Consider the following 22,934-nt stretch of genomic DNA (forward strand, 5'->3'; position numbering starts at 1 on the left):
CTCAACAGAGGTCAAATATCTGGGGGTAACACTGGACCAGAAACTGACCTGGAACAAGCATGTGGACGGAACCATACAAAAGGCTAAATCAGCCTTGGCAATATGCTGTCGTTTGGCAGGCAACAGATGGGGTCTAAAACCCAAAATTGCCTTATGGCTGTACACATCCATAGTGAGGCCGATAGTGTCTTACGCCTCTGTAGCATGGTACAGGAAAACGACGCAGAAGGTAACAGTGATGAAGCTTGGCAGCCTTCAAAGAACTGCCTGTGTCATCGTCACTGGGGCCATGTCATCCTCCCCGACGGCAGCCCTAGAAGCCATACTAAATCTACCACCCCTCCACTTGCATCTAGAATTGGAGGCGAGATCTAGTATGCTTAGAATAGCGGGCGCGAGGAGAGGTAATTGGTTATCGCAAACTCTGAGACTGTTTAATGAATCAGTGTACGATATTCCTGTTCTTGGGATGCCAACCGACACTATGTCACCCAAATTTTGTCCACTCAAACTTTACTCAGTGGAAATCCCCAAACGGGAGGACTGGTCAAACAGTCAAATTAAGTGGAAAGAAGGAAGCCTGAGGTGGTACACTGATGGCTCCAAATCCGGATCTGAAGTAGGTTGCGGAGTATACGGTGAAGCGCCTAGGAAAAGCATCAGCTTAAACCTAGGACGTTTTTGCTCTATATTCCAGGCAGAGGTATACGCCATTCTAGAATGTGCGTCAATCAATCTGCAAAGCAACTACGGCAACCATACTATCTATCAGGGTTGGGCAGTATTTCAATTACATGTATTTGAAATACATTTTAGTATTTTGTATTTGTATTTCAAATACTACCTGGAAAAGTATTTTGTATTTGGTATTTCAAATACTGCACTCACATGTATTTTGTATTTTGTATTTCAAATACTTCAAGCTTCAAAATACATTTCTACAAAATACATTTTATTAAATTCTATGATCCTAAAATGGAACGCTTTTTTTTATATAATGTACGACTTGTACGAGGGCAAATAGGTACAATGCGTGAGCTATGATAAAGAACAACTGTCAATCTTCAAAAGTGTGACCAAAAATGAAATGCAAGTGTGTGCGTAAATTGTCTATGTGAGATCAAAAATAGTGATGTCATGTTACAACATATTAATAATCTGTCGATGTTTGATTGCTTTATCGACTACTTTTTCAAATGTGTTATTCTAAACGTTAATATTCTACGACATTATGACGTATAAATAACACTTGCACTGCGTGTGCTATCAAAATCGTTGCAGACTTATCTTAATGTATTTCTTACTGTGTTGGAAAGTGAAGTTTAAATTTACCGCTAAACATGAGCACCTTCAAAAAGGTATAACAATCGTTATTATTTGAAGTCGGTTATAAAAGCTAATATCTTTATGATGTCTTGTGAAGAAATAATTACATAGCTATTAATATACCGACAAGTTATCGATAATGTCATATGAACATTTTGTCAAGGTTATGTTTTTACACAAAATATTTTAAATTATAGACTAATATGATAAAATATTAGCACACAAAGGAAGAAAAACTTATAATGAACTGTATAAACCGGCTTCTTACACTTTGTACGCTGTTAATTTGACAAAATATCGTTAAGAAAATTTCGCTCGGAATATCATAAATCCTCTGAAATGAGTATTTGCTTGGATTATTTGGCCCTGTGACCAGGGCCGGATTAACCCTAAGTCAAAGTAGGCAACTGCCTAGGGGCCCCGCCTCGGCCAGAGGGCCCCGGCGGCTCAGCGCGCACCAAATAATATTTTGTTCCATAGGGTCAAAATTCATGCGTAATTTTTTTATTATTATAAAAATTTATATGCTTTGTTATTGTTTTTATCGACCCATTTAAATTAATGAAATACCTACTGTAATCAAATTGAAGCAATACGTTACAGTTTACGGGGCGTATTGTGCGTACCTGTTGTAAAGTTGTAATAATAGGGGTTTTCGGGAAAAAAGGTTCACTTTTTTTCGAACAACCAACAACTTTTGGGTTATTTCGACTCTGAATCACGAGGACTATTGATTAAAACAAAGAAAAAGAAAGTAGACAAAACTGTCCCCAGTTTTTCATAGGAATGCTCGACCTTCAGCCTCACTTTTTACCTCAATTTACCATTGATTTGTGTTCCACATCTCCTCTACTTCAGCTTAGCCTTTGGCCTCGTAGCGCCAAGCTCGGCCTGCGGTCTCGTTTTTTAATACAATGGACATTGCTGGTTCGTGTCTGTGCTCAACTATTTATCCTGAAGCCTGATGAAGCACGGCTTTGACTTCGCATGAAAGCTCGCCTCACTGGGGCACTTCAGGCCCAAATGAAGATCGATACCCGGCCTTTTAACACGCTTTCACAATTTCCGATATTGTTAACCCTTCAAGTGGCGCCAGCGAAAACGCGAAAAGTAGTCAAGTGGCGGGGCCCCGGTGGGTGGTCAGCGCAGATTAAGAAAATTTTACAAAATCGTCGATTTAAGCTTTTCTATGTTTGAAAGTATATTAAATCACATATTGTTAGAATCAGAGTTATATAGGCTATTTGAATATAGCAATTAAATTATTCTAATGTTTATACATTTGGCCAGACCTAATCATACTCCGGAAGAATGACAGTTTTCCAGCTTCCTTGTTAAAAATGACTGCCACCATAAAACTAATTGATTATTGGAGGTAATTGCTATTTAATTATCAAAGGAATAGAATAGAATAGAATAGAAACACTTTATTGACAAACTGTGTACAGAAGATGACATTTATACAAGAACATTGTCCCAACAGTTACCCCAGTTAGTTAAGACTTTTATCTTTAAGATTAAATCAATAAAAGGGACCTAAGATACAATTTCTTTTACAAAACAACCTCTTAATAAACGAGACTGACCTCGGACTAGGCGGTCGCTCCCGAATCAATGGTCCTCACCAACAAATTTTATACCAAGTGTTTTTGTGTTTCTTATGGTATGCTATCCTTCTCTAACTCGCTAACTGAAGGGTTAACAAAAAATTTCGCGCTCGCTGCGCTCGCGTTTATATTTTGGTTCTTTAGTTGACCCTGTATCTACATGTTAGCTTGACTGGTGAATGAGTAGAATTAGACCAAGAAAAGTCTGCAATGATTTTGATAGCATACACAGTGCAAGTGTTATTTATACGTCATCATTTCATAGAAGTTTTAACGTTTAAAATAACACTTGCACTGCGAGTGCTATCAAAATTGTTGCAGGCTTATCTTGGTCTAACTCTAGTAATTTAAACATATGAAAATTCTTTATTATTAGGTTGATTCTAATCATGTGGCTCGGCGTTTGGTCGTATGGTCGGACAATCGCTGTTCAGGCTCGCAAAATATTAACTTATTGAAAAAATCAATTTTACGGCACCAGTTGAGCTTAGCTTTTAGCCTCGCTTAAAATTTGCCATTAGAGGTAGATAGGAAAGTGACGCTGAAGCTCACATCTTTGGTATTCCACTGGGAATTGGCCTTAAGCCTAGAGGCTCTCCCCACACTTGACGCGACGCGGAATCGGCAAAAACCTATATAATAAAGCTTTACGTCCACGCAATAAGAGCGAAAAAGACATCGTTCTATTTGGATCGGCTCGTCCGACGCCTGAAGATTGAAATTAAAAACGCAAACTTATTTCCCTGTACTGAATATGCTGTGTGCAGAATTGACTGTAGGGGGCCCGAGCCTCGCACTGCCTAGGGGCCCCGACATGCTTAATCCGGCCCTGCCTGTGACACTGCAATCCGGAACACTACAAGACACCATCTTCACTGAATTACTTTATTTATTTAATACTTTTCGTCCTAACCTAATCCGTGTATATTTTTCAATTTGAAAATTACCGTGATACGCTCTTGGCCGTCCGCGGCCGTCGTCAAACTCAAAAGTGGTTACGTTTTCTCATTGGTAGTCTTGACTCTTTCGCACTCATGGGATGTTCATATACGTGATGGCTTCCCTTTCGCACACTTAAGCTGTCTGTCAAGCGCGAGCGCGTATTCTATGTCTGTGCGCGAGCTATTCTGCGCGGAACTTTTCGTCAACAGCCAGGGGATAGAGTCATTGCAGTAGTTTCCGTCCATGCTCTAATTTTCGACCACTTGACAGATTAGCAAATAATATATTTCATTTTTAATTTACTATTTGCAGCAATGTAGGTTTATATTCAAATTTCGTCAAGTGGATGAAAACTAGAGCTGTACGAAAACAAGCGCAATGACCCTATAAGTTTTTAGGAAAGGATATTCGTTAAAAATACTAAATGATTAAACAAAAAAAAATGAAAAGTATTTTGTATTTTGTATTTGAAATACATTATTTTAAACACTGTAATTTGTATTTTGTATTTCAAATACCAGTCACCAAAGTAGTTTGTATTTGGTATTTCAAATATTTTTAAAAATGTATTTTGTAATTTGTATTTGAAATACGTGGAAGCCAGTATTTTGCCCAACCCTGCTATCTATATCCATTCGGATAGCCAGGCGGCACTCTTAGCTCTAACCTCCGATGTCACCACATCGAGGCTGGTTGAGAACTGCAGGCAACTATTGAACAACCTTGGAGCCAGGAACAAGGTTGTTCTACGTTGGGTCCCGGGGCATGCGGGTATCGTAGGAAACGAGAAGGCCGACGAACGCGCGCGAGCAGGGGCTAAGGGGAAGAACTACAGTCCTGAGCCCTTTTGTGGTATCCCCAAAAGCCTAACGCGGCTCACCCTAAAGACCTACTGTCACTACAAAACCATTCAACTCTGGAGAGAAACAACAGGTTTGAACCATTCCAAAGCGCTTATCAAGGCCTTCAGCAAAAAGGCGTCCTCGAACGCCTTAGCGCTGTCTAGGAACCAACTGCGCAACTTGGTAAGGGTGCTTACCGGGCATTGCGGCCTAAATAAGCACATGCACACCATGGGGAAACGTGACATAGGGCGGTGCAGACTCAGCATGGAGGCGGAGGAGACGCCCTTGCACATCCTCACAGAGTGCCCTTGCCTAATGCGTACTCGTGACCTAATCTTGGGCGGACACATATTACGCCCGGAGCAGGTAAAGTCTCTCGAGACCAAAAGGATCCTGCAGCTATTCGAAGTTGCAGGGTTGGATCGAGAGTTGTAATAGGTGGCGATCACAATAGATCAGGAATGGTCGCAGTGATACATAGGCTTTGGAGCCTTATACAGCCCCTAATAAAGAAGAAGAAGAAGAAAGGCTACCGAAGAGCCGTATCAAAGAAACATTCCAACAGGCTTGATTTCTTATCATTACGGCCCTGTTTGCTTTGATAAACAACAATGAACTTAGTTCTCCGAAATGATTGCTTATGGAATTTACTACGAACATTCCTACATAATAAGTTGCTTGTAACTTCGTAGTAAAACATTTTCCTTGTTTTGATTGCTTACGTTTACTTTTCCATGTTTTTTCCTCGTGATGTTAGAATTTTACCGTGAACTTTGATAAGCTCAGGCGTTAGTCACTTGGGCGCACAAATTAGGGAATCACCCCACTGAAGTTTAGAATATGTTGACGCATCACACGCTGTCATCACTTTTACGCTGCGTATTAAAACGTATGTATGGATGATACTAAGGTACTTTTCTCAAAAATGGACGGCAAAGTCGACTTTGACGTTTAAAAAATTGGTCGCGAAGCGCGTAGTTTATGGTCAGTCAAAAATTAAAAAGTTAAAAACATTGCAGTCTCGATTTTGGGACTGCAATGTTGCATACAAATTCCATTATTTGTCGTGTTCCAAACTTTTTAAAAGTTGAAATGGCCATATCAAATAAAGACACAGGCCCATTAAACAGCCAAAGAGATGATTAGTACTTATAATTATAATGTTGGTACCGCGACTATTTAGCTGTCTCAAATAGGTTGGCGTATTTTCGGCAGAAAAATACACTTCTATTTATTAATTAAAAAAATAAAAAGGCGGCAAAGCTAATTTTTTCAATTGTTTCTACTTTTTTCTGTGAAAATATATACGTAAGAACGTTGATTCTGTAAAATATTTCTATTATATTTATATTTCTTGCACCATTTTTGAGAAAAGCACTATATATGACTCGACTGGAAGGCTACTTGCTGGCTTCGGATTCAATTAAACGGACTCCCAAGGTCGTCCGTTTAATACGAATCCTCAGCCTGCAAGTAGCTACTTCCGAGCCTCGACAATAATGTACTATTATTGTGGGCGTGTACGACAACGTCACGTTTTAGAATATAATAAAATAGAATAGTTTTTTATTCGTATTTTACTGTCACGGTACAGCATACCTATATGTATGATGTTGTAGGTAGTCGCCCTAAAATTAACAAAAAGCAATACTGTAATATCCCCAATATTAGGGCATACTTAATACAAAATACAACTTTTTCGGAATCAGTATGACCTAAGCACATACATACACATGTGTCAAGGATGCACATGTTTTGATATTAATGATATGTTCGTAATAATGATAAGATCATGTGAAAACCAGCGAAGCCATAAAGTTAGATTATTTTAAGATGTCCTAATGAAAGGAAGACCTTATTTTTTTAGCTTTTCGGTCAGTGTAATTAAAGTTAAAATCCGCGTAGCACAGAGAGCCATGGAGCGCACCGTGCTCGGTATCAAGCTTCAAGATCGAGTAAGGAATGTCGAGATCCGTCGCCGCACCAAGGTGCGTGACGTGGGTTTCATCATTAACAAACTAAAATGGAATTGGGCTGGACATGTTGCTAGGCAGAGTGATAACTGGTGGACTAAAATGTTAACAGAATGATGGTGGCCGCTTTCGGGTGAAAGAAGCGCCTGGCGTCCGTTGGCTCGTTGGGTGGACGATACCTACATCCGGAAAATTGCGGGTCACTTCTGGATGAGATTAATTCAGGACCGGGACAAGTGGCGTACTAGAAGAGAGGCTTATGCTCAGCAGTGGGCGACAAAGGGCTGATATGATGTAATTAAAGTTGTCATTGCAATTAAGCACATTAATTTTAATGATAACTGCTTAAACAAATAATTAAAAATCTTCAAACATTGATGCAATCTAGAGGTAATGTACCTGTTTTACTAGATACCTGAAGAAGACAACCCAGACAACCTCATTACACCAGCGTCTTATATATATTAGATTGCACCTACGTCCTACCTAATGGTTATCTGTGGCGTCATTAAGTAATATGGTTTCAAGACCCGAACTAAACTGGGAACACGTTCCAATTTATTATTGACACGGCCAATACAGCTCAATTACGACTGGACTCTGAGCTCAAAGAAATTATTCTTACCATGTTAGTATACTTTGAATAATTATCTAATAGAACAAAGTATTCGCTTTATTAATAAAGGTGCTTAGCAGAATTTAGTTTAAACAGCCAGCAATTAAAGTATTTTTTATAAATTGTGAACATCAATATTATTTGACACTACCATCGCCCACACTGATTACTGTCCATAGCCGCGTATCCATTAGAGGCAGCCTCGGGTCGAGCGGCTGCCTCGCCCCGAGGCCGCGCAAGTGGAGACGCTTGCTCAACCTGAGGCTCGCCGCGACACGAAGCAAATTCGTGGCCGCGAGCCGAGCCATATTTTGTCGGTTTTTTCACCGTGCTCAAAGGAGCCTCAGTCCGAGCCGTGCATTTGATGGAGACGATCGACGCGTTTTGGCTTTAAACTTGCGTTGCGGATCAAGCTGAGGCGATTCGCCTCGAGCTGATCACAACGTGCCTCGAGCCTTTGCCTCAGAGCGAGCAGCCTCAAACTGAGGCTGTTTGCTTCAAGTTGAGGCTGCTCGACCCGAGGCTGCCTCTAATGGATACGCGGCTCATCGGTGGACCTTATCCCATGTAAGATATAATGGATTTAAGCCACTCTTGCTCTTAATATACATGCGTATTAAATGACTAGTACTAATTATTTCTACAAACAGACGTAGGTAGGTACTCGTATATGTACTCGTTAATTTATCTACACTTATGTAAACAGCCATGTCAGTTTCTAAGCAGCCAAAGCAGACATCGTATTCATAACGTTTTAGGACGTAAAGTTCTAACAATAAGAACTATAATCGCATAAATAATAGGCTATACCTCTCTAGTTTAGTATAGTCCTGGGTTTCCCTAGTTTATCAGTTGAATCACCGCAAAGGATTTTCCTAGTGCTGATTCAGTGTTTGAAATACAATTTTTCAATACTAGTTGACTAGTGACATACATCATTTTGGAAGTAAACGTGTTCCTCCACGTGTTCATTGTTATATTAAATATATATTTTATAACAGTATTGTTGTGACTAAATTAACCTACGAGATAATTTTATAGTAGGTACTATTCAGGGATATTACCGGGAAAAATTAATATAAAAAACTGGTAATATTAATATGTATACCTAGGTACCTACTAGCCCCGATGCACTGGAGTTTGTGTAGTGAAGAAATATTTTATTTATTTTAATAATTTTTAGATCAATCAACTCAGTAATGGGGCTCATAATAGTAATATTTAATCTAGTCAATTTTATTTTAATATAGAAGTCCAAAAGTGGTCACGCATTTAAATTTAATAATATGACTCCTTCATATTCATACAATCTTCATAATTATAAATGATGATATATATCTCTTTGGCACTTCAGATTAGTACGGGAAGTAGTGTCATAAGGTGCAAATTTTGGTATCGGATGAATTTACTTAGCACAGAAGTAATATACGTAAAGCTAAGCTATTTTAGCCCGGTAGACATCCGCCACCCCCTGGCAGGTAGGCAGGGGGGGGGGGGGGCAGTCAAAGTAATTTGTAATGGATTCAAGCTTTCAACTCCTTTTTAACCGTGTTAAAGGATGAATTTTTAAAAACCCTGAAATTACTTTTCTTGTATTCTAATAATATACGCATATAAAAAGTTTCAAGCCCCACACTCGAAGAAAATTTGGATCTCCATACAAATTTTCAACCCCTATTTCGCCACCTTAGGGGATGAATTTTCAAAAACGCTCAAATTAGTTTTCTTGTATTTCAATAATATATCTTTTAACGAAGTTTGAAATTCCTAGCTTAAAAAAAACATGAACCCCATACAAACTTTCATCCCCTTTTTAACCCCCTTAGGGGTTGAATTTTTCAAAATCGCTTCTTATCTCTTGTACATATTATAAATGTAACCTGGTGTGCAAATTTCAACTTTCTAGCATTTCTAGTTTCTGCTGATAATAGTAATAAATGAATAAAAAAACAGCACACCGATTTTGATTTGTTCGTCAATATTTTTATTTTTTTCTATTAAACTGTACATCAAAGGTCTCAAAAATGAATTCCTCATGCCCGATTTATCTGGAAATGATACCAAACTCGAGGTGGTAGGTAAATAGAAGCCGATATGCGGCGTGTAACTTTGGATGCCCCCCTGCCTACCCACCAGGGGGTGGCGGATGGCTACCGGGTTGGATTGGTTTAGCTTTTACGTATACTACATCTGTGCCAAGTGAATTCATCCGATACCAAAATTTGCACGTCCCATACATTGGGTGACACTACTTACCTCACTAGATTGGATTAGCCAAAATGAAAGCTATAATACAAACGGCCCTAAGTATGTGTAGGTAGATAGGTGTGTAGGTAGATAGGTGCCGACAGTTAAACACCGAGGGCATGACAAGACTTCAATACAAAGATTACAAAGGTTCTTGTCCTATCCATTCCCCGAAATGGGTGTGATCTGTGATGTACTTATAGTACTTAATCCTAGCCAAGCCTGAACGTGTGTCACTAAGCAAATGTAGGTAATACCTAAGTTTTAGAGGGACTGTCTAACTCTAGTGTCTAGAAGTCGGGAAATTTTACAAATAATACCTATGAGTGTTAGGCTGGTAACTGTTTTTTCCTTGGGTTTTGTTAGGATTTAATTATTGTTATTCACACGGGAAAGTTATTGCAACGGAAAACACTACGGGCTAACCATCAATCGAAAAAAGAATTTTAGACTATAAAACATTTTTATAAACATTTTGTATTTTTTTTATTATAACTTTCTTACATAAATTGACTAAGTCCCACGGTAAGCTCAAGAAGGCTTATGTTGTGGGTCTCAGACAACGATATAATATACCTAATACTTATGTACAAAATACTTAAATACATAGGAAACATCCATGACTCGGGAACAAATATCTGTGCTCATCACAAATAAATACTCTTACCGGGATTCGAACCCAGGACCATTGGCTTCATAGGCAGGGTCACTACCCGCTAGACCAGACCGGTCGTCAAAGATTTAGAGTGTTACGTTAGATAACTATACATAAATGAGTTATAGTAATGATAAAGTGTTTGTGTACGATGTCGACGATTGTGTTGTCGATAGTTTAAATGCTAACGAGCCCCGCTTCTCTCGCAGGACATAGCAGCGGGCCTGCTCATGGCTTCAGGACTGCTAGTGCTCCTGATACCTATGGTGGACGCGCTGGACGACTGGTTGCTCACCCACTGGCTATCCCCTGCGGTCGTGTTGGCCGTGTCCGTGCTGGTCATCGTGTACCACCCCAACGCGGACAAGTGGACGCCCACCCGGTGAGCAACCGTACTGGTCCCGGTGCCGCCGGACGACTGGCTGGTCCTGTGGTCGCGCTCGTCGTGTCCGTGCTGGTCATAGTGCACCACTACCACCCCAACGCGGACAAGTGGACGTTGTTGACGCACGGGCTAACGGCTGGTATTAACGGTATTACCATACATATTGATGAGGCGGACTTAGACGGGAGTAAGGATTGGCACTTATATAGAAACATGTATGGGACAGTCTTGACACAAGTCGTCCACTAGGACGACTAGGTAGGTACTAGTTTCTCTAATACTTATGTCATACCATCAGTACAAGATTTCAAACATGTTATGTTTTTGCAACAGTGTCGATATTCTAGAATGCGGTTAAAATGTCAAATCAGCTGAAGCTGACCCCGGGTCATGACAACAACTGAAACAATGGAAATGAAAAAATGTCGGTTTTCATGAGTACAAGGACGTGAAAACTGGGTTTCCCCTCACGTTTAAAATGTACACAATACACATTAAAAGCTGATTTAGACGGCGCGCGAACTCGCATGCGATTTTAGTTACATTGCGGACTGTTGGTTACGTCCAATTCAACCGACCGATCAAAAACCGCAATGTAATGATAATGAAACTCTCGCTTCGTCTAAATAGGGCTTTAGGGTCAATGTCTGTTTTGCCAAATTGAGTTTTATGTGCCTGCGTCTAAAAGTCATTTTAGTGACATAATGAATATAACTTTGGTCTTCTTGTCGACAAGACGAGCGTTGTCTCATTTCATTTATCAGAAATTACTTCAACCATAGTAAAGTTAGGGTTTTTCCGAGGCCAAGGCGTGCCCTTAACCTGTCATGTTATTGTGCCATGCTTATTACCCTTTGACGGGTATCGGCAAGGTTCTCGTAATGGTTAGAAGAAAAATACTTCTTAGGGTAGGCCCTATTCTGTTAGTAAAGCCAAATTGTAATTTCTACAATACACGCCCCTAGCCCCTGGGCTTACTAAGTCGTGCCAGTTTTGTTAATCAATGTTCATAAAAGAAGTAACTAAAGATGGATTGTATTGATATTGTGATATATATATATATATATATGTATTGAATGATGTCACTTTACCATTTCAAAGATCGATTATTAGAATGCATTTTCCTCTGATTTAGTACGTACCGTGTGTCATTATTTTCAAAGGATTTTGTTGTGTTGGTCATCGTTTTATTGTATAATTATAATTAACAGCGTTTTTGTCTTATTCGTTTATTTAGGTATGGGTCTTAATCACACTATGATCTCATGTAGAAACTTGTTTATGCTCCCCTTTTACGCCCTTAGAATACAATACTCTGCCGTACCCGCAACGTGATTTTCCCCTGACTATATACGTATGGGGCTGTATATACAATATTCACTGCGGGGAAAATCACTTTGCGTATGCCGTGATAGTCGACGTTATGTCTGTATTTTTTACTTTTATCGCCGACTGTGCTTTTATTTATAAAAGGGGATTAAGTTACTTAAAACTCCTAACCAAATTTCCACGTTTTCCAGAGGCGACACGACCATGATCGTGAGCGTGTGCGCGGGCATCCTAACGGGCTCCTGGACCAACTACCAGCTCGGCAACATGGCGCCCGCCTCCACCCCTCCCCCCTACACCATCATCTGGCCCTCCATCGACATGCTCGGCAACACCATCCTTCGAACCATCCTCGGCTTCTGCGGCGTTGTAGCCACCAGGGCTATAGGTAAATCAGTCTCTTACGCCTTCATCTGTGCTTTACTAGGAAAGGATAAAAACGAATTAAGAAACTCGGAGAACAGTCTAGATAATAAAAATAAAATAATCGTAGAATTATGCTACAAGTACTTCACGTACGGCATGATAGGTTTTAACACGGTTTTCGTTTTCCCTAATGTGTTCTATTTGCTTAGAATTAATAGGCCTACGTATTATACTGAGATTTGATACTAGTCTCTTTTATGTTCGACATTCCATTTGAGGCCTTAAATCGGGGTTTCCCGAGTGTTTTAATTATAATGTTTTTAATAATTTGGAAGTAGTCATTTGTGTGAGGAGCAAAGTACCTCAAAACAACCCTTTTTTGATGTAGGTAAAATAGTGTTAGAATTTTTCTCGTGAAAGAGATAGAAGGAGTTTTTATCTTTCTGCAACTTTCTGGTAACATGGTTGATTGGCCTGACTAATAGTGTTGTTTTAGTTGTTTACTTTAGATATCATCAATTTAATTTATGTATACTTTGAATGTCGTTTAAAATATTTGTAATGTGGGTCAGTTCTATATTTAAATTGTTTTTGTTTTCTAATGTTGGTCTTGAACAGGAAAACAAATATTAGATGAAATCATTAGTTACCTAATGTTTACTTGATGTTGTTGTTTCTTCAGTTTAACAATGTTTTCTGGCCAAAACCTCAAATAAAACCTTTAAGTCAATTTTATTAGAAATGCTGTAGGTTTCTGCAGTCAATTATGCCCCGATGTACGTTCTCCAAGAATTATTTATTAATGAATGATTGTTTAGGAAAACCTCGGTTAGTTAGAAACGGCGGGGCGCACTGGTAAGCTGGTAGTATTGCGGTCACCAGGTTTTTACACCGTGAAAAACTTTGGATTTCCTTATGAGGAAATAACGAAGCTATTTAGATAAATCGTAATATTTTAATGATAGATGATTTCAAGTGAAGAGATAAGAAATACCTACAGTCATTAAAATATATAAGCGACATTACTTTGATTTTTCTGGTAGTTCTCTGATTTGTTTTGGTTGTTGATTATACACTACATATTTCAAAGGTCAAACATTGGTACGGTCGAGATTAAATAAATAAAATGCACTTACTTACAGTCAAGGGCAAAGATATGAATACGGCCAATTATCTTACCAAAAATAATATGTATTAGCTAAGTTAAGCGCAGAATACATAATAGTAGGTACTACCGTACAGAAAGGACACTTCCTATTAAACCGAAGTTTGACAGCGATTCAGGGTCGAATCATGATATCCCTTTCTAACTTATGGCACTATCCCTTTCGTCTATTTAGGGTTGTCAAAATTCAAGTCATTATCTTATCTGTGGTCGTGCACGCAACGGGACGTCAAGTGGTGTCAACCCTAATAATTGCTCGGAGCAATGCTGAGCCGAACGGAGCCGAGTTTGCCCGAAGTCAGGAGTGTCTCCCCACTGGCTTAAATGCGGGGGTTAAAAACAAAGATCGCGCTAGACGTGGCCTAAATGTGAACTTTAGTGGGCTCACCATACTATTCTGACATCAAAAAGAGTATATATTTTTGGAGAAATTGGCCTCAACCATATAATTGCACATTTTTGTTACCCCGAGATGGCAAACAATCGTACGGCCGGTTTAATTTATTTTTTATTATTTTTTTTATTTTATTGATAAAAATGTTTACATGACATTACAGTTAAACCAATGCGTCACGAAATTTAGACTAAAAACAATAACAATAAGTACTTATAAAAGCAACAATTATTTTAACAACAACAATAATAGCACATTACATTTGACAAATTATATTGGAACAGTAGAGCACCTAGCATCCATCGCCTCACAGAATCTCAAGCATTCTCTATACACTGCCGTCCATCGCCAAGCAAATAGGTCGCACTCAGGTGTCGATGCCAGGAGCGCATTGAGTAGTGAGAGGGCGCGGGGCAGCGGCGAGTTCCTGCGCGATACGGTGCGCGCCGGCGGCACGGCCAATAGGTCGCGTTGTCGTGGTCTGAGGGCCATCCTCGGGACGTCCGGAACAAACAGACGCACGAGACCAGAGACAACTTCGGGACAGTCCGACTCACCACGCAAGGCTCGACATGCCGTGACTAAAAGTTGGTGATTCCGTCTGACCTCCAAGGAGTTGTACCCGAGGGAGCCGAGAAGATACTTTGTCGGGTACAGGTACGGATATAATCCGAATATTTTTTTATAAAGGAACCTTAGAAACGCTTTCTGAACTTTCTCAAGCAGCAAAGCATACGTCGATTCGTAGGGGTTCCATATGATCGACGAAGTCTCTAGCTTACTCCTTACTAGACCATTGTAAACCATTTTTATGGCCACCGGGTCATGAAAATCACGGAGGTTTCGGATTACGAAACCCAGCCTTTGAAAGGAACTCTTGGCAAGAGAAAAAATATGTTCGTGAAACGTCAGCCGTGCGTCGAACACTACGCCCAGATCCTTGACGGCAAAGACACGATTTATCGGCTCCGAACCTAGTGTATAATGCTCATGTATAGCGGAACGAGATCGGCTAAATGTACACACAGAACACTTGACTGGGTTAAAATGAAGTTTATTCTGCATACTCCACCGAAACACCAAGTCGATGTCCTCTTGTAACGTCTCACAATCAGTTCTTTGCTCTATCCTGTATACTAGCTTTAAATCATCAGCATACAAGAGACATTGAGCCGCCCGAAGAACCGATTTGAGATCGTTAATCATGATACCGAAAAACAAGGGCCCCAAGATGGAGCCTTGACTGACGCCAGACCGGGTATGGTAAGGAGTCGAGACAAAACAACCATGTCGGACGAATTGCTGCCGATCGCGCAGATAGTTGGAAAAAAAGGTTAGTAACTTGGGAGAGAAACCAATTTCATCAAGTTTCCTAAGCAGAACATCGTTATCCACGCGATCGAAAGCCTTCGAAAAATCGAAATAGATGACATCCACCTGAGTACCTCTGTCAAGATGTTGAGAAAGGTTGTCAGTTAGTATCAACAGATTCGTGTTGACCGAACGACTAGGCCGAAAGCCATGCTGCGCGTCACACAAAAAGGGCCGAACCTGTGAAGATAGAGTCCGGTGAAGTATGGACTCAAACAGCTTGCCCAGGGTGGGAAGAACGGCTATGGGTCTGTAATTCTCAACGACGGAAGTGTCACTCGCCTTCGGGATCGGCCTCACTCTAGACACCTTCCAACATCGAGGATATGACCCAGAAGAGAGCGCCAGGTTAAAAATATATTGTATCGGAATTTTTAGAAACTCCGCACAACCCTTTACAATATACGCTGGTAGGTTATCAGGTCCAACGGAGCTATTGGCCTTTAGGCGTTTTATCCCCGCTTCAACTTCCTGCAACGTTATTGATTTGATATCAATGCAGTTGGCGTTAGGTTTCCGATCGGCATTTTCTAACAAGTTTGGATCGAGAAGCGGAATGTCAGGTAGAAAAACGTCTGAGAAATAGTTAGCGAACGCGCTCGCTACCTCCTTACCAACAAATTCTTCGTCTTTAGACTTAACTCGGGAAACAAAACCACCATTTGTCTTGAGACTGCCTACGTGCTGCCAGAAAGCGCGAGGATTGACTTTAAGAGTACTTTGGATACGCCCTATGTAGCTATCATAAGCAACCGCTAGCAGCTCTTTTACCTTTGACCTTAATGTTGCAAACTTTTTGTAGACGTCTTTATCCCGTGTAGCCTTCCATTCCCGGTGCAGTTTATTTTTTTGTTTTATTTCGCTAATCAGGTCAGCCGTGAACCACACAGGATATCGTCTACTTGGACCGGGCGGTCGTTTTCGTTTAGGTACACAGAGGTCAAAGATATCGTATAGCATATTGTAAAACGTGTCCACAGCGATGTCGACCTCGCCAGCACTGAGAACTTTCTGCCAACTTATTTCGGACACTAATTTATACATTAGCTCAAAATTACTCTTCGTAAAGTTCCAGTCCCGACGCATATCCACATTGCTAGGATCTAGACGTTCCGCAGCTGGTCGATGCACACAGCTTCCGGGCACCGAAATCTCCAATGGAGGGTGGTACGTATCAGATCTTAATGATAAGCTGTGTCTTTTATTTGAAGTCGATTGTAGAGAATAAGCGGTAGCACTCCCGTTATGTATTTCAACACCATACATAAATATATTCATAACTTTAATGATACCTCCTGTGAGTTAACATGTTACTCGTCTATTCTATCACTCTAATATTCCCTATATCTATCTACTAGGTACCTACGTCACATTCCTACACTGCATCTTATTTATTTAAGTACACAAATATTGTGTGTATGTATAATTTAATATTTGAACACTAAAACGAAATTGGTCTATAGTTTTATGATACCTACCTTAGTAGTATTACACAAATTATAATTATGTAACTAGTTAGTTAGTAATAATTAGTAGTAATTTTGATTGTTATAGTGAATTGTTATTTTTTTATCGCCTAAACTAAGTCGTCGGTGCCTTTATACATTATTTGCTAGCTGTATGTATGATTTGGGTTGTATTTTTATATACATATAACCAGTAGGGCTGAATGACTACATGTCCACGCAAAACGGTTATTTCCGTTTTTTCGGTCAAGGGGTGGAAGAGGTGGTATACCGTATATTTCTTGTAGTAGGTATCGACAAAAAGTAAACATATGTATATACTTGCGTAAACATTGATTTTTGTTACCTGGCTTGTAAAAACAGTGCTCCATCTTCTTGATCTTGAATCCGCCTCTCATGTTTTGTTTACCTAAATGACGCTCGTAAATTTCCAAATGTTGTAAACAATAATTAATTAAGCAAACTTGCCTTTGTGTATAATCTGAACATTTTTATTATGCGGTTATAATACCCTAAAAAGTACTGTTTTGAATGCCTTACATTGATTAGTCTAGATTTTATTAAGATATTATAAAAATCATCACAAATAATTTGAATAAATAAGCAACCGACCGGTCGCCATCAAAATTATAGGATAAACTATTCAATGATTGGCCTTTAGAAATACCGTCATTGCCCCATATTATGTAGGAAAATCACCACTGTTGTACTTCAATAAGATTGAAGGGCGCCAAGATTTGTATAGTTTACCCTATTTGAGTTACGTATATTATATACATTGACTACCTTTAGCGTTTTTGCATCAGCTTTGCGTTTGATTTGACTATTATATTTACGCATTGATTTGACGTGTTTGCGTCGAAGCGTAACCGCACCGCACAATGCATTGTTATGCCTATTATGTACCTGATAAGGTTTAATGTTCGATTGCACTCGCAATTCAAATGTGTACCTACAATGAACAAGACTATGAGTGTCAATAGTTCGAGATTCCGAAAATAAACTGAATTGTTCTAAGTATTTTGTGGTTTCATTCCTACTACCTCTTAAGTTTAGTAAGAGCATCGCTATAACAATCAAAATAACGCCTGTGGGTTAGCGGAAACCGATGTCCAGGATAGAGCGAAGTGGAAGGAGAAAAGTAGGAAAGCAGACCCCGTCACAGTACGGGACAAACGCTAGGAGGATGATGATCGTCGTGGTCATCATTATAAGGCGTTGCTATAAATAAGTGAGTTTTACGATGCTAGTCCCATCTTCACGGACATGATGGTTGCGCTTTAAGCTATGTTTTTAATCTCTTATTGTGCTTTTATTTTAGAGATGCACAGTATAGATTACTGTATTGTAATATTTGTCTGAACAAAATAGCCGTTCTACTAACTCGGTACAGTCATTAAAATTAACTTAACATAAAAACTTTTACAAAAAAAAAAAGAAAACCGACTTCAAAAAGGATAAAATAAAATATAATCCGTTTTTAAGTATATGCGTTACTAACTGATATGTTTGAAGTCGGTGCCAAGCCAAATTTGAAACATACCATGATTTTAGGGCGATCCGGTAACAATGTTTGCCATAACAAGGATTGCCTTACACGACAGCAATTATCATACTTTCTGTAGATACCTAAGAACCCACTGTCAATCCACCTTGGCGCAGTCCGTACCATGTTTGTCGGTACTAGTATAAAACCAATGCGATTGCCGATATGTTTTTTAAACAGCAATTTTTACTAATTTTCGAACTGTCCATAGTACTCAGGTGTGGGATTGGGACTGAGTTATTTCCCGCCTTTTATCCAGAGACCTTGATTTCAAAATATGAAACAATTCAAGAACCATCTACAGGGCTTTAACTTTTTACCTGCATGGCAAATTTCACCAGTTTACATGGCAGTTGTTTAGGTGAAAAGGTGACAAAGAGACAGACAGAATTACTTTCACTATTATAATACCTATTAGTACAGTTGTAATGTGATTTATAGACATAAAGCTGATTATTTTTGACCGGTATTGTTACTATTTGTCTTGGCACCGACTTCAAACATATCAGTTAGTAACGCATATACTTAAAAACGGATTATATTTTATTTTATCCTTTTTGAAGTCGGGTTTTCTTTTTTTTTGTAAAAGTTTTTATTTCTCCATTTTTAATTGTAAGGCATGAGTGACGCGTGACGCATGAATGAAAATAATATGATGCGTATCACTAAATTCGTAATCATTCCTGTCACTACAGTGCACAAACACAAAATCCATCCTCCGCCCCGCCACTGACCCAATCCCTCAAACCCCCAGATCACTCAACCTCACAGCACATCAACCCCTGATCACGGAACCCCTCGACCCTGAAGCCTGAACCACCAACCCTTCAACCGCCATTTCCCGACTCCTCAGTAGCCTTACCATAAGTCTAACACTGACATATTAGCTTAGCGAGTGCGTAACTTACTTTGTATGCGTCTCGCTCGTACTGGCTTCCTATTAGTGCGAGCGAGATGTATAGAAAGTAAGTTACGAAGACGATAGCGAAGATGTAGTGTCAAACTCGTGGTAAGGCTACAGTTGTACTTCATCAAATGGGTTATTAACGGGAGGAACTGTTAGAGTTACTATAAAAAACAACGATGTCGCCATACTCGTACCTTTAAAAATTGAGGAGTTCCCTCATTTCCTTATGAATTCCGTCACCAGATTATAACCAACAATATTATGGGAACACCTTGGAGGTAACTTCGTTCAAACAAAAAAATAATTACTTACTCAAATCGGACCACGGGTTCCGGAGTAATCTACACTTATAAAATCATCAACAATCATCATCATCAGGTCCACTCCATCAAATTAGTGGTTTTTAAGAGGAAATGCTTGATTTGCTTAAGACAATACCCAAATCACCATACATGTGCCTTTAAAAATTAAGGAGTTCCCTCAATTCTTCACGGATCCCATCATCAGAACAGCACCAGATTAATGTGGGACGCTCTTGGAGGCAGTTCCCTTCAAACAAAAAAAGAATTGCACAAATCGGACCACGGGTCTCGGAATAATCGCTGAACGTCGTACATTTTAAGAAATCGTCATGATTATCATCAAAACAATCATCATCATCAGGTCCACTTCATCAAATTGGTGGTTTTCGAGAGAAAATGCTCGAGTTGCTTAAGAAAACACCCAAATCACCCTACATGTGCATTTAAAAATTGAGGAGTTCCCTCAATTCCTCATGGATCCCATCATCAGAACAGCATCAGATTAATGTGGGACCACCTTGGAAGTACCTCCTTTCGAACAAAAAAAGAATTACTCAAATCGGCCCACGGGTCTCGGAGTAATCGATGAACATACATAAAAAAAAAACATAGCCACAACCTCCTCCTTCTATGAAATGGAAGTCGGTTAAAAATGAGATGACTCTATGTGTAGAGCAATTAGATTGTCAGACTATACGTATTCTAGGGTGGCTTCGTCCGCTACTTAATAGGTCATCCGGCATTGAGGCAACATCGTAGGCCAGAGTTGGCAACATCCTGTCCTACAGTCAAGTGTAAAAGTATGGCTGCACACATCATACTCAAAAATATGTCCCATAGCTCTTATGTCAGCTAATTAAGAACTATGGGACATATTTTTGAGTAACTTTATATATATGCATATTATTATACTTGTCTTGACTGTACCTATATATAAGTAGGTTTCATTGTCACGTCGGTGCTCTCACAAAGGATTCTATTGTTTAGCCTAGTTTATTTACTAGTTTAATGAATTGTTTTCCATTGATAATAATTGAAGTCATGTTCACATAGACTCAACTCAATTAACATTTATTAAGAATTACTTAGTGTTTGACACGCGATTAAGGTGCTAATTTCTATAGGCACTTAAGACAAGGCGGTTTCGTCAAATAGTAGTTCCTGGGTGGATTTTATGTTTTGGGGCTCACTTTAGTTTAAGTACCTATTTAATTTTACCAGAGACTAGTAAATATTCAAGACAAACATCCTCCATACCACTCCACGTTCCACGTATGCATATATACTTTTCAATTTTACGCACGTTTAAAATCTTGTAACTTACTGCTTTTATGACTTCTAAACGTAAATTCCGATTATTGAGCCGTTGTAATAATAGTATACCTAGCAGTGAACTGATGGTTAAGTTGTAGACTTATTAGGGATTACGGCCTGATTGAGTACTTCAGTTAATAGACCGTCCAAAACAGCTTATTTTATTTTGTCTAAAAATCAAACAACAAATTTTCATAAATACTATATATTTATTTGTTTTATTAGTTAAATACATACAATCTATTTTTGAATATATAATATACTTACATTTATAATACAAAAATATACACATTTATAAACCAACAAATCTACAGGTACCTATAGGACATCAATTACATTGGAAGGCAAACGGTCATCAACGACTTTTCGAACAAGGTGCTCGCAACTCTGGCAAGGCGTTGTAGTATTTTTGAGCACTAAGTAATTGTTCGTATTTATTAATTGTTGGCTGTACCTCGAAGTCCTCTTGGAGTCTTACATCTTATTAAACTGGGCTATTGTCAACATACATATTTGTATGCAGTGGCGCTAAGCTGATAGTCTTGCTGACCTATGCCTGCATGACTGGCTGTGGAGCTAAATATTTTTGATTGTTTTTAGGACCTTCGTAAGGTACCATGGCACATAGCGGCACTTAAAAGTTGTTATTTATCCCCTTCAATATAACCAGTAAACAAATATCAAACAGGTAGTAAGAAAACTTTGAGCCCAGAATGTTCATACTATGCCTTAGATTACGCTTTTATAGCTTAATGTTTTGCCAACAACCCCTTCTGCTACAATGAGTGCATTACAAATTGATATATTTTTATGTAAAACGATCGCTATCATATGGCTATCATATATCTATACTCTAGGGAGTCTAGGGGAACCCTGTTGCGACACACGCTGGGTATATTTGTGGGCCGCGGCCGCGCGAGCATAATTCCAAAGTACAGCGTACTACTCCATATCTTTGTTTTGGTAGGTACCTACTAATAAGTTATTTATTCATTTCAAAGTTCGTAGCTCAGACGCGACAAACTATGTAACTTCCAATAAATATACAACATAGTTAGCAGGGCTTTTATCTCATCAGTTGGCAAGTCTCTCAATTTAATTTGTGCATCATAGAGAGTAAGTACCTATATAACTACTTTCAGTTTAAATTATGTGATAAACGAAAATATCTTGTTGTTTTCGTGTATCACATATTTCGCATACAATTACATTATTTAGACAAAATGCAACGATGTTTTTATGTGATTTCTACAAGTATGTACTAAATTAGAATATCGGTCGACCTTCATGTTAACTCTCTATTCGACCTCTTTCTTTCCTCCTTTCCAAGTTTTCCAACAACCGACAGAATAAATATAACCGTTTAATTAAGAACAACAATTAATAATTAGCTGTGAAGCCAACACCCATAGAGTACTGTGTGATTAGATCAAGGTACTAGGTTAAAATTTTTCTTATGGCAGTATTATTGATCCAGACACTTTATGCGGTTGATAGTGTTATCAAAAACTAAATTAAAATTCATGCGATCAACTGACGTCGTCGCGCTTATTGCGAGTTCACCGCGGCAGTGAACTTATCAATACAATTGTGCCACAAGTTTAATGTTTGATGTGCTAAGTATGAAGCTACAACATTGATTGAGAGCGGGAGTTTCAGAAGTGAAAATTGCTTTGTGTTGTCGTTCGAAAACATTGAATAGACTTTCGCTAATGCCGATTAGTACGGTTGCTGCATGGGACCAAGTCTATGGCATGTCCTTGATGACTGCTATCTGTAAATTATGTAGATTAACCGACCGAGAATTTTAACATCATAGCTCGAAAAATATTTTTAATGACAGTATCTTATTTCATCTATAAATACTTTTGCAATCAAAATCGCAACACACTATGTGTAGTGTAAATTGAAGAACTTTAACATTTGAAATGTTTGTAGTTAAAAATATGCTTGTTTCGAGTTATGATTCTTAATAGGGACGTTCACTTCTGAAACTATACAAGGTGTTTAAACTTATGTTATTATCGCAATGACTGTGGGTGCACCTGCATGCCCGCTCACGAGCCAACATCCAAACATTAAATACTTTATATATGTGTAGCTGTAGTGTAGGGTCATTAGGGTCGAGTAGCCTTCACTTCTCCTTTCGAACGAAAGTTAGAGCAAGACAAAAACATG

At 39.0% G+C, this 22,934-nt stretch overlaps 1 protein-coding gene across 1 annotated transcript in view; it reads left to right on the plus strand.

Moving 5' to 3' along the window:
• The window catches only part of LOC134797489 (sphingosine-1-phosphate phosphatase 1-like), a 31,835-nt gene extending 14,130 nt beyond the window's left edge, over positions 1-17,705 (plus strand). Inside the window, exons 4-6 of the mRNA XM_063769732.1 lie at positions 10,421-10,593; positions 12,117-13,950; positions 16,400-17,705. Coding sequence (XP_063625802.1) covers positions 10,421-10,593; positions 12,117-12,534 — 591 coding nt within the window. The 3' untranslated portion in view covers positions 12,535-13,950; positions 16,400-17,705. The remainder of the gene's footprint in view (positions 1-10,420; positions 10,594-12,116; positions 13,951-16,399) is intronic.
• The last annotated feature ends 5,229 nt before the right edge of the window (positions 17,706-22,934 follow it).

Source organism: Cydia splendana, chromosome 1 (assembly GCF_910591565.1).
Source record: "Cydia splendana chromosome 1, ilCydSple1.2, whole genome shotgun sequence".
NCBI lineage: Eukaryota > Metazoa > Arthropoda > Insecta > Lepidoptera > Tortricidae > Cydia > Cydia splendana.